Source organism: Camelus ferus, chromosome 28, assembly GCF_009834535.1.
Source record: "Camelus ferus isolate YT-003-E chromosome 28, BCGSAC_Cfer_1.0, whole genome shotgun sequence".
Lineage (NCBI taxonomy): Eukaryota > Metazoa > Chordata > Mammalia > Artiodactyla > Camelidae > Camelus > Camelus ferus.
The window spans coordinates 2,253,503-2,266,129 of NC_045723.1; the positions used below are offsets into that span (position 1 = coordinate 2,253,503).

Here is a 12,627-nt window from a genome sequence, read left to right on the forward strand (position 1 = left end):
ACCAATGTTTTTTAAAAATATGAATTCCTGGCTCCTACCCCCAGGCATGTTAATGTGAGAGACAAATTGGGCATCAAGTTTTTTTCCCAAAGCTTCTACCAGTGATTCTAATGTGCAGCCAGACATGGAAAGCACTGGGCTGTGTACATTTATCCAGTGAGGACAGAAAAACATACGTACTATAAACTTGATTGTATCCCTTAAGAAACAGTGGGGACTCTGCTATATGATGGGAAAGGAATTTTAGCCCACCTCATAGAAAAGCCTGAAAGGAGAGAAAAGAGTTGGCTGTCTTTCTGGAAAGATCAGGTCCACGGAGTTTGAAGGCGGTGATGAATTTTGACATTTTGTGCTGCTTAAGGTGGAAGAGCTTAAAAGATAAACGATCAAAAAGAAATACAGAAATAGTAGGCAGTAGCTGTCTTCTAGAAGCATGTGTTATCATGGTTTACCAGCCAGCCTTGTTCCGGTTAGCATAAAATGGAGATTAGGGGCGATTTTGCATTATTACTGAAGAGCAGACATAGCTCACTGGGTGGTTTTTACACCTGCTGACGATCCATTATTTCATTGTAAAATGGAGGGTTTTCTAACTCTGTCACTCGTTCTGCATGCACTGGCTAGAACTCTTCTATGCAGAAGACCTTTCCTCCATCAGCCCTGTGGTTGCTCTGACGTACAGTTTGCACAGGAAAAGCAGGTCATGCTTGGTTCACCGCTTCTCAGTCTACCTTCAGAGTAATGACCTGAAGTTTCCACTCTGAGTGATGAGTTTTATTTTTTTCTTTGCTTTTTCCGTGACTCTCATTTTGAATACATGGACTTTATATACTTGATTTGCTTTAAAAACCCATGACAGGCTTTATTCATTTTTATGCTCACACTGTCCCATCTTCTGCTACTGGGAGTCACTTCAGATTAGTTCCTGGGTTCTTTGAACATTCTCCCGTTTGTCTCTGAAAGGTTCTTTGCTTTCTTGCACAGTGAGAAATTCCAGGTTTAGTCTGCAAATTTCCTGCCCTGGACCTGTGGTCAGCCATTTCTTCACAGGTTCCTTTTAGCGTGAAATGGTTTTTAGAGACCACAGTTTGGCTTCCAGGGGTGATGATTGCCGTCATTCCTTCTGGGCCTTTCCAATAGATATAGCTGGGAAATAATGGTTTTGTTTTGTTCTGTTTTTTTAAGAAAAAATAAATCATTAATCCGCTTTTATTTCCAGATCAAATTTAATTAGACAAAAATTTTTACTGCTTTGATTCTTTGTTTGAATTCACTCTTCTCTTATACTGGAAATCTTGGCTCCTAATGATACTAACAAAATTATTTATTTTCTTCTTCATCCAATATGCTTATAATAATTTCATTACCCCGCTTTCCCACACAGAGGTTACATACTGTAAAGAGTGTTCTGCACAGCTTTTTTAAAATCAATATTGTTACTAAAATAAGTAAGTATAATGTGCTGTCTTTGGGTTTTTTGTTCTTAGAATTTATCCTGTTATAGCATCGAACGTCACTTGAATGTTGGGTTAAAGTCGCTTGAAGTAATTCCTTTCTCTGTGTGGTTAGGCCAACAACCCGATACAAAATTAGATTTATTTGCTTCTGTTTGTTTTCTAGTTTTAGAGATGGTTCAGTTTCCCTCTTCATTTGATTTTTGTCTTTTAACTGTGTGAAATGTTCAAATAGTTTCAAAGACAAAATTGTAAATGTAAGGAAATCCCTCGGCGCCTATCTCCCCACCTTGTATCTCCTTCCCCTTAAAGGAGACTATTCTTACTCCCTTGTTCCTTATCTTTTTATGTTTATTTTTGAAAATACAAGCAAACACACATACGTTCACGTCTGTCAGTGCCCCCTTTCCCACTCCGAGCTGACATGCCATAAACATCGCTCCGCGCCCCGTTTTAGTTTTTCACTTAGGAGAGCCTGGTGTCGCCTGTGCTCAGAGATCCCCTCATACACTTGGTTGCTGAAAAGCCTCTATTCTACAATGTCCCACACTTTATTCAGATACCTACTGGGGACACGGAGGCTGTTTCCAGCCTTTTGCTTCTAGAAGTGTTGCTGTGGCCCTGAGCACATGGCATCTTGTGTCTTTGCCATCGTATCTCCTCGGAGGCCTTTCCCCGCTGTCTCAGCCACTAGTGACACCCAGGGTGGAGGGGTCCTGCCAGTGATCATGGTTTCCAAAGGGAGTGGCTGGGGGCTGCCAGCTGTGGGAGGGAAGCCCCAGTGTGCACGTGATCTCTGTGATGAGGGCTGCCCTTGGCAGGAACCCCACCACCACCACCCCCGCCCCTCACCCCATTCTTTACCTTGGCCTCACTCCCTCCCGGAAATGTGAGGACATCCCACTTGCAAACTTACTGTAGCAGGCTAGAAGGAAGTTAGAAACTGTCACTAACCGACACAGTTTGATCTGCAGTGGAGCAGGGCCACACCTAGGGGTCCCTAATGCCTCCTGGAGGACAGGATGCCCAGTACGGCGGTGGGGGTGCCTGGTGCAGAAGATGGCTGCGTCTCCAGGATGGGCTTTCCTTCCCGCACCATCACGTCTCAGTCACCTCCTTCCATCTATTGTTCAGCCAGCCAGCGCCACTCGGAAAGTCTGACAACTAAGTCCCACATCCTCTTAGGACATTTTGTGAATGTCCTTGGGTTCACTTCCCAGTTGGAGCCTTGAGGTTGGGGCTGGGGAAGCAGTCAGGTCGGTGATGACAGAGGGATCCGCCATCCACACTCCAGAACCTCGTCACCCAAGCTGGGTGGCATGGATCCTATCTGGTAATGAAAGGAAGGCGTGGCTTTGCACACTTGCATTTCTCACTTGAAGCCCAGCCACGGATGTGTGCGTTGGGCCCCACCTTCCATCAGGCAGGCCCTCATCCTGCTGTGCAGACGCACAGCCCTCCAAGGGATGACCTCGCACTCCCCGGGCATCCACGACTGTCTTCCAGCCGGCTCGCAGCCAGCCGGCCGGCCACCAGCCAAGGCCCCCTGCCAGCCCTGCCTTTCTTCAGGCCTGCTTTCTTGGACCTCACACCTCGTCAGACCTTGGTTTTCCCATTAATGGAAAGAATTCACACCACCTTCAGAACTGTTAGGAAAATTCCTGTCTCTCCAAAGCTCCTCATAGTTGACCGTGGTATTTGACAGGATGGACCCAAGTCAGAAGCAATGAAAAAAGTCAGTGCAGCTGAAAGCGTATTGTGGGATGTGCTGTTAACCCCCAAGCCCCCGGAGAGGGGGCTGAGCCGGGTTTCACGGTGCCTCTTTCCTCCTAGGGAGTCGAGGGGCGCGCTGGGCAGCCGGGCCCTCTCCCACGACAGCATTTTCATTCCTGAGTCGGGACAGGACCCTGCTCGACCTGTGCGGGTGTTTTCCCAAGAGAACGTGTGTGACCGCATTAAAGCTCTGCAGGTAAACCCTTCCTTGGCCTCTGTGTCAGCTGGGAAGCGGGAACTCCTACAGGGGTCTCTGCTGGGCTCCCAGGGTAGGTCCTAAAGCAGAATTGCACGCAGGTCACAGCTCTCCCAGGACTCGCCAGGTTAGTTACAACCAGATCGTGCTTCATTCGCAGTGATAACCCCTCCTTTTCACGATCACAGCCAGAGAGCTGGTGGCAGACGCTCGGTTCAGTTCCCTGCCCCAGCCAAGGGCGTTGAAAACATCTGAAAGGAATGAATGGGAGCAGGAGGATTTATTGATGAAAGCCGCTAATGAAAACAACAGTAAATGTTCTTTCTTCCAATCTAGTTAAAAATACAGTGTAATGTGAAAATGGGGCCGCCACCTCCTCCGGGGGACCTGCCTGCGCAGCGTGGGGACGATGCCGGCATGAGCTCTGAGGACGACGGTCTGCCCAGGAGCCCCCCAGAGATGTCCCTGTTGCAGGACACGGGTCCCGGCACAACCATAAAGGCAAGTGCAGCCTGCACCCCTCCCCGTCTCCGTCCGTCCCCGCCGCAGGGGAAGTCAGGGGCTCTGGGGGCCCCTGCGTGTCCCTCTAAGGTCCCCACCAGTGGGTGTGGCCATGCTCAGTGGGGCCAGAAGGTATTCCAGCCAGGTCACCGGAACCCTGGGCTGTATTTATTTTCATTCTTTGAGCCAGAATTCGGGTCTTGTTAGCAGATGCGGTTTTGGTAACATTTTTTATGCTGGTTTAAGGTCTGATACTCTCGACCCCATGCCTCGTTCTTCCTGTCTGAGCAGGTGACCAGACTGGGCATCTCATCTGAAAGAAGGAAAAACAGCTCCGAATCTGTGTTCTGTCATCGTGACATTTGGTGGAGGGAGAAGGGAGTGGTGACATTTATGACTTAATCTAGGCTCCCAGATCTGAGGTTGGGACAGTGAGAACTTGGTTTAGGGGAGAGATGCGAGGCATGGTACCGGTCAGCAGGGCCTCAGGGAAAGTCTGACAGGCAGAAGGGTGTGTGTGGCCTCAGCAGGGCCAGGAACTGGCCCCAGCAGCCACCCTCCCCCCTGGAATCCAGGAGGAAGACTTGAGCTCTTCCTCGTGTGTAAACACTGGAGCTCTTCTGGATGTGAGTATCTAAGTGATGAAGTACGTGATCGTTTTCCCCTTGGAGACCAGCCTTGCTGCGGGGTGGATGGAGTTGTCTGTGTTATGCTGACACTTGAAAAACAAATACAAGTCTGATGCAGAGCCACGCCCCTGCCCCGGGTGTCCTTGGAGCGGCCCCCGTGCTCTGGACCCAGGCGGTCCTCACAAAGTCTGCACATTCTCTGCTGCTGGAAATGCATTCCATGGTCACTTCAACTTGGGCGTCCAGAAGCCCCCCTGCAAAGGCCGGTGAAGGAGTGTTTACTTGACTTGTGTGCAGTTGTGGGTTCCCAGAGCACCCCCGATGAAAGGCAGAGGAAGGGCTGTGGTGTGGCTGAGTTGAACACGCCCAGGGTGGGGGTTCCCACACTGCAGACTCGAGAGCAACTCTCCCCAGAATTCTGCCCTGGGGGGACCTGTCCCTGCTTGCTCCATGGGCAGGACAGAGAGCAGTGGGCCCCCACACCTGCCCTCCCAGCATGAGGAGAAGGCAGAGAAGACAAGGAGGAAGGTTTTGGCCCATTGCCTGGACTCCTAGCCCACCCTGCACCCCTTCATACCTTACAGTGCTGGAGGGGGAGGGTGACAGGCTGTCTGAGGTGTAATCACCTTGTGACACACATCTGTGCATCCATGGGTGCGCAGCCCCAGGAGCAGAGGCGACTGTGTGTGTGGTGGGGATACGTCTGTGGTGAGCCGCCGCTCCATGCTCACTGCATCGCACAGTTCTTCTGCCTCTCCCAGCATCGTGGTTCTCTGTTCAGCTGGGACAGATGGGACAGAGGAACGAGTCACTTCTAAGTCTTTTCATTAAGGAGTGAGCCCAGCTCCAAGGCTGTGAAGCGCCGTGATGCACAAAGTCCACCGTCAGCCGATGGGGGCCACTCACTCGGGGCGGGGCCCACCTTGTCCTTCTCAACATCCCTCCTTTGGTGCTGATGTTATTTTTTTTAATGTTCTGAGATTTTATCAACTACTGGGTAATAGGAACAATACACTAGCTTCATAGGAAACCAAAATTTGAGCCTTTAAGACATAAAAAATATAATCATCAACGGTTTTGAAGACACAATGATCATATTTTGTGCCCTGAAAGTTTTTCCGGCACAGCAGCCTGGGTAAGAGGGGGAAACAATGAACCCTTTAAAGCACACTTATGTAACACATGGTATTTGATATAATGGCACCTTAAATCCCCAAAGCATGGGGCTGTGGACTGTTTGACTTTTTCCTGTTGGTGGCACCTTAGACAGGCGCACACGCTTGACAGAGAAACTTAATGAAGATTGTTGTGAACAAAAGGCCTTCAGACACAGCCAAGGTGACATTTCCTGACAATGAGTCTTTCAGGAAATACATGTGATTATTTTTAAAATTTCATTACCATGTGAGGTAATGCATTCGGTGGTTTTTAAGGGAGAATCACATCAAAGTTGTCCTGGTCTAGGTGTCCTGCCATTAAGCAGGAAACACAGGTAGAGAGTGGCAAACTGGCAGGTCCAGTTTGCTCCGGGCGAGGAGGGAAGAGCAAAGGGGACACGGCTCTGCTTTGGCGGCAGAAGGAGGTGCTGCCCCCTCCCTGCTCCCCGGGCGAGGCTGTGGGCTGGATCGGTCAGCTCTGGGGACCTGTGTCCTGGGAGGGTTTGGGAGAGGACTGATGGGACCAGGTATCCCAGTGCCTCCCTTTCTCTCCCGGACCTGCCCACCGCCCCTGCCCCGTGTCTGTTGCCCACTCCTTGTGTGATGCCCTCTGCCCGCTCCTCGGTGGCAGGGCCCCTTTTTGAGGCCAAATGTGGTAAAATAGCTGTCACCCAGGGTGACCCCCAAAATATTCTGCACCCCAGGCTGCTTCCTCAGGGCTCTGTGAGCCATTAGCCCCCCAACAAAGGGCGGCTTCCTAGACTTTTAAATTATCCACTTCCAGAATCATCCGGAGGCAGAGTCCAGGAAAATTGGGTGACTAGGGGCAGACCACGCAAATATGACCTGCGGATGCTGCCAGCCGGCAGGTACAATGCAGGTCAGCTTTCCTGCCCCGTCCTCCTTCCCGGGGGCCCCACCCCACCTCGCAAAGTTGCTGTATCAACCAAAGAGGAAACTCAGTTCTCCTACATCAGGGAGGTCTTGGATTCTCCAGGCCCCAACAACTCTCAGAACCTTGGTGCAGACAGGAGTTCTGTTCTCTCATGGGAAGACCAGCTGTTGACGGCCGGCATGGGGTGTACGGGGTCCGAGACCACTGTTCAGCGTCAGCGGGGGACATTAAGCTCCTCCCCGGGACCCCCAGCCAGAGCGGACCCAGGGCCAGGACCATCTGCTCAGGCAGTGCAGACACAGGGGGACCCAAGTGGAGAGGAGGCAGGGGATGATGGTCCTTTGGGTTCACAGAGGGGAGACCCGAGTCCCCTAGTGTCACATTGTCACAGAAGAAGAATTCATTCTCATTTGTGGAGTCACTGCATTTGCAGCAGTTCATCTCATCTGCTCTCTTGAGTCTCACACAGTAAGAAAAACAGAAACCAGAATTTCACCAAGTGTGGATATCCATTGTCTCTCTAGACAAAGGTGAAAATGAAGGACTCTGGGTGAGTGTGAAATGTCCCCGTCCTGCTGGAGGACTCCCTGGGAGCAGGGTCTCCTCTTCAGTGGAAGGTGACCCCCTGAATCATCAGCTACAAGAGTAGAAACCAAAGCCACAGACACGGAGGCAGTCGTGGCCAGGAGTCCTGTGGTTTATTTTAAAAATAATTTTTCTTGTTTTATTCCCGGAAGAACCCAAGTTGCTAGAACAAGGGAATTAAAATAGATTGTGTTCACTTATAACTCTTTCCCCCTCATTTTGATAATTGTCTTCTCCCAGTCGATAGGAATTAACTTTGTACTTGCATTAGAAAACCTAAGGGACTTTATGTTAACAGGAAAAATACATCCCTCTGCAGGCAGTTTCCTTGCAGGGGGTGGTCCCTGCGTCCGTGCCCAGGCTTGCTAACAGCATCTCCCCTCCGGCTTCTCCTCTGGTTTGGGGGTGCTGCGGGGTATGTGCCCTCTGGAGCCCCAGGTTGTGGAAAAGACTTTGAGTGAGACATGCCCCTCGCTGCCTGCATCTTCTTGTTGCTGCTGCCTTCCTGAGGAGACCATTTACTAAATCGTCAGGTGCATAAAGTTATGGTCTTAAGTTAAAATGTAAACCTTTGCACCCTGTCACACCTCATTATGATGGCTACTGCTAGAACAAAACAGAAGACAGAAAAGAACAAATGTTGGAGAGGATGCAGAGAAGCGGGTACCCTCCTGTACTGTCGGTGGGAATGGAAAATGGTGCAACCACTGTGGAAATCAGCATGACGGTTCCTCAGAAAATTAAACATAAAATTACCATGTGATCCAGCAGTTTCACTTCTGGGTATAGACCGACAAGGGCTGAAGGCAATTCCTCGCAGAGATACGTGTACTCCTGTGTTCATAGCAGCATTATTTCATCGCAGCTAGAACGTGAAGGCCACCCAAGGGTCCATCAGCCGATGAGTGGGTAGACGAAGGGTGGTCTGTACCCACAGTGGCATGTCCTTGAGCCTTAGAAAGGAAGGAACTTCCGGCACGTGCCACAACACGGGTAAACCTCGAAGACGTTATGCTAAGCGAAATAAGCCCAACACGAAAGGACAAGTACTATGTGGTTCCTCTTGCATGAGGTACTTAGAGTAATCAAGTTCATAGAGACGGAAAGTGGTGGGTACCAGAGCCTGGAGGAGGGGGAATGGGGACTTAGTGTTTAATAGGCACAGAGTTTTAGTTTTACAAGAGAAAAAGTTCTGGAGGTGGATGGTGGTGATGGGTGCACAACAGTGTGAACATTTTTAATACCAGTGAACTGTCCACTTTAAAGTGGTTAAGATGGTAAGTATCTTTATGTGTGTTTTATCACAATAAGTGAAACTGGAAAATAAAACACACTGGGAAAAAGTGTGAGCTTAACACTGATATCCAGCACCGTGCTGGAACAGAAGGTTTTGTGAGTTTGTTTGTAGGTGGCAGGATCGTCACTAACACCCAGCACCTCCCAGGTTCTCCCTCTGCACCTGGCTCCTCGTCGGGGAGTGGAATTTGCTCCTGGGTGCGCGGTGGGTGACCCCCCCCCCCCTGCTGCTCTCTGCTGATATGTGTCTTTGCAGGAGGAGGGAGCTTCCTCCTCTGGGAAGAAGCCTGCAAGCTCTGCGGGGATGGTATCGCAGGGTGTTGCCGTCACCCTTTCATGAGACTCCCCTACCTAACTTTTGCCCTTTGCTGCCTTTCCGTTACTGCCTGCTGAGATATGAACTAGTAGAATGTTTGAGACTTAAGAGCTGGTAACATAAAGCCAGCTTTTCCCAAGAGTATGCATGAAGCTACAGACCCCTAGAGGGAGCACATGGAGCTCCAGGGACAGTGATGAGAACTGCTGGGCACGGGCTGTGAAGCCACACCCCTCGGCCACCCTCATGGCTTCCAGAGACAGGGCTGAGGAATCGGGCTGGTGGGCTTCATGGGAGAAAGTAGCCCCAGTCTGAAGCACCTGCACCAGCTGCTGTGGGAGGGTGCAGTTACCCAGCTAAGGGGTGCCTAGGACGCAGGTTCTTGGAAAGGACAGATGAGCTTCCGGGGTTTGGCCCAACCTTTCAAACCCCCAGCTATTTATTTTTCTAAAGGAGTATCAGGGAGCCCTCCTTGCTGGAAGTCAGATTTCAAGTATGTCCCCTCAGGTAGAGTCCAGAGGCTGAGACGGTGGGAGAGGGTGGGTGTGTGCTGGCTGCGCCATTCCTGTCCAGAAGCTGATGCCTGGCGCGTTTGCTCTCTGTCCCCTGAAGGTCTCTGTGGCTTCCTCGTCCCCGCTGCAGTCTCCCCACCAGCTCTTCTCCCGGCATGCGAGCGACACCTCCGTCTCCCCCAGGACCTTGGACAGCGCCGGGGCGCCCGTGGCGGACTTCGCGTATCCACCTGAGTCCTCCTCCTGCCTGGACAACTCTGCAGCCAAGCACAAGCTCTTGGTGAAGCCCCGCAACCAGCGGTCCAGCAAAATGCGGCGTCTGTCCTCGGTAACTGGGCAGGGGTGGGGCGGGCAGGCCGGGGAGCCCAACCCACCCCAGCCCCTTCCCCGCAGGGTCACAGCCCCTGAGAAACCCCCACGGGCAGTGGGACCGTGGCCATGTGGCAGGAGCTGGGGTCGCATGTGGTTTCAGATGCTCCTCTCCCTGCGCAAACACTCATTCATTCGTTCATTGGTTCATTCATTCTGCCGCACTTAGAGAACGTGCTGTGTGCCGTGGGTCTCTTGTCTTCCCACTGCACTCAGGGTGACGTTCACAGTGCAGACCTGGCCCAACCAGGCCCTGCCTACTTCCTCCCATTCTCACTCAACATGCTTTGGGCTCCTTTCTGCTTCTGGAGCTCTCCAAGCTGTCACCCACCTCAGGACTCAGTACCTGGTGGGGACACCCTCTTCCCAGCTGACTCCTGCTCAGCCCTTGGGGGTCGGCTCCGAGGTCCTCCCCGCAGAGAGTCTCGCCCTAACCATCCTTTGGAAAGCAGCCCCACTTACCCGTCACTGTGGCCACTTCCTCTTTAGGCACCGGCCACACACGGAAGTGACCTTTGTAAATAGAGACACTCCCTGGGTTATTGCCAGTCGCCCCTGAGACCTTGGACCCCGTGTACTTCCAGCCCTGGACAGTGCTGGTCACAGGCATTGGTGGACATGAGTGGAACACATGAATGAATAAACAGACTTGTGAATGAGTGGATACAGAGGAGGGAGGTGAATGACTAGATGGACACCTGCCTAGGGTGAGGACCAACTTAGAAACCCAGGGGTGGTGCCCCTGTGAGGACAGACCCGTCTTCGGGCCTGCGGCCTGGGGCCGTCGTCAGCTCATCACGCCGGGGGCTGGGAACTCTCTCATGCCGTGCTTCGGCTTCATGGGACCAGGGGGCTAGAGGTCCACGTGGGGTTATTGTCTTCTCTGCTGTCTGGTGGTGCTGAGAGGCAGGGTGTGGGGCCAGCCAGGCCACAGAGCATGTCAGGGCCGAGAGAGAGCTGCTCACCGACTGACATCCCACGGCCCTTCCCTTGAGGCAAGACTGGGGTGTGCTGATGAAGTGCCAGGACAAGTGGGGTGCTGTAGCTGGAGGCAGTGGTCTGGGGCCTCCCGGCATGTCAGGGGCTCCCTGGAGAGCGTGGGTTTTCCTCTGGGCACGGGGAAGGTGCTTTTTAAGCTCATGCCGGCAGGGTTGACTTCTGAGGGGACTAATGCTGGAGAAAGAAGCGAACGGTGTTACCTTTGGGCTGGTGTGCCCTTGTGCAAACTGGGCACCTGGCGACTTGTACAAACGCTTATCCATCAGAACCTTTGCAGTTAAAGGCTGAGTACTCTGGGGACTTGCAAGATCCAACAACTCTGACTTGCCTGTCCTCGTGCTGAGGGTAGCCACAGGGCAGGGGCAAAGCCAGTTCCCTCTGGCCCTCCAGTCTGGCCTTTCTTCTCAGGGAGATGCCTTCTGCCCAGGAAGGGTGTGTGTACCCAGCCACCGCCTGGCCAGGACTTGGCAGAGGGAAGGCCGGCTCTCATAATCCAGGTGGAAACACACCTCTTGCTGCCCGCTGAGCAGAGCTGTACCTCCTTCTTTACTTTTGAACTTGACTTAGCTCTTGAATCCCATTTTTCAAAATAAGAGAAAATCTGATTTAGGTGGTGTGGGTCAACACAGTCATTCCTTGATTTAAACTCTGGCCTTTCCACATCTTTGCCTCTTTCTTTCCCTTCCCTTCTTGGTCGGGAGCAGGCATGGATACATTACATTTGGGGAGGTGTCCATATTTTCCTGACTAGACAGAGGTGTCTGGCTGGTGGTCACCAGTGTCACTGTTGGGTCCCAAGTTGGAGGCCTTTGTCCCTTCGTGTCTGCAGCCCCCTTTGCCTTTTGGTCATGAGGTCCCTCCTCCCAGCCATGAGGACCTTCCTCGGGACCATGTGGTTTAAGCTCTTCCCCTTCTGCTCTGAGGGTGTGAAACGCCACCATGCTGCCCTCTCTGCTGCCCTGCTGACCTGAGGACTTCTGGAGGTTCGCTGTCCCTTGGCGCTTCACTGGACAGTGCAGTCCAAGTTTCTCCTGCTTCTCTGATCCCCTGTAGCATTTGGGGTTTCTTTCTCCATCACCCACTCTCACTGCCTCCCGCATCCCCAGGCTCAGGCATCTTCTGTCTCCCTGTCTATACTGCTGCTACCCAAGCTCTTCCTCCGTGTGGGCAGAACAGCTGCCCACGCCCAGCCAGACGTCCCCCAGCTCTGCCCCTCCAGCTCTAGGTGGGGGAAACTCTCCCCATCATCTAGGCTCAGAGTCTTTTGGAGCACTAGGGGAAAAAAGGTTTTTTCCTAGCTTAAAAATCCCATCTTGCACAGCAAAAAAGGAAAAATAACCCTTGGCCATCAAGAGTGTGATATTTGTTACAAATTTGAAAACCACATTCCAGACTGCGTTTGGCCGGCTCCCGCTGCCCCCACCGGAGCCCGGGCTGGGAAGGAGGAGCACGCGGAAGACAAACGCGGGTTGTTGGTCGTCTCCGCGTTTTACCCCGCTGCACAGAACATGTCCTGTGCGTGGCTCCGGCGCCCCAGGAGGGAACGCCCATGAATGTTTACACTGACGTCTCACCACGCCAGCTGGTCCTCATCCCAGCCCCGGCAGTGCCAGGAGAGGGAGTGTTGTTAACTCTGCTCTGTTAGGAGCGGCGTGGTCACGTGGCTGGCAGAGCTGCCAGCAAGTCGCAGGTCTCGGACAGAGACTGATGCCTCCTCTCCACACCGTGCTGCTCACCAGCAGCGTCCTCTGCCCAGAGATGATGGGGATGCTGCCCAGACGCTCTTCTCCTGGTGGGAGAAGGTGGATGAGCGGGCAGCTGTGGTACAGTCTCCATCTGGGGGGCTGCAGGCTGAGCACTGGGTCCCTGCTTCTGGTTCCTCGGGAGGGCTCCAGGGTGCTAAGCTGCTCTGAGGGCCCAGGGGAGGAGAGGGAGGGGAGGCAGT

At 52.6% G+C, this 12,627-nt stretch overlaps 1 protein-coding gene across 1 annotated transcript in view; it reads left to right on the forward strand.

The window, feature by feature from the left end:
- Positions 1 to 12,627, forward strand: part of CRACDL (CRACD like) — a 48,291-nt gene that overhangs the window by 18,701 nt on the left and 16,963 nt on the right. The window contains 3 exon segments of the mRNA XM_032469551.1: positions 3,288 to 3,423; positions 3,760 to 3,924; positions 9,415 to 9,642. Of these exon segments, the coding sequence (XP_032325442.1) occupies positions 3,288 to 3,423; positions 3,760 to 3,924; positions 9,415 to 9,642 (529 nt within the window).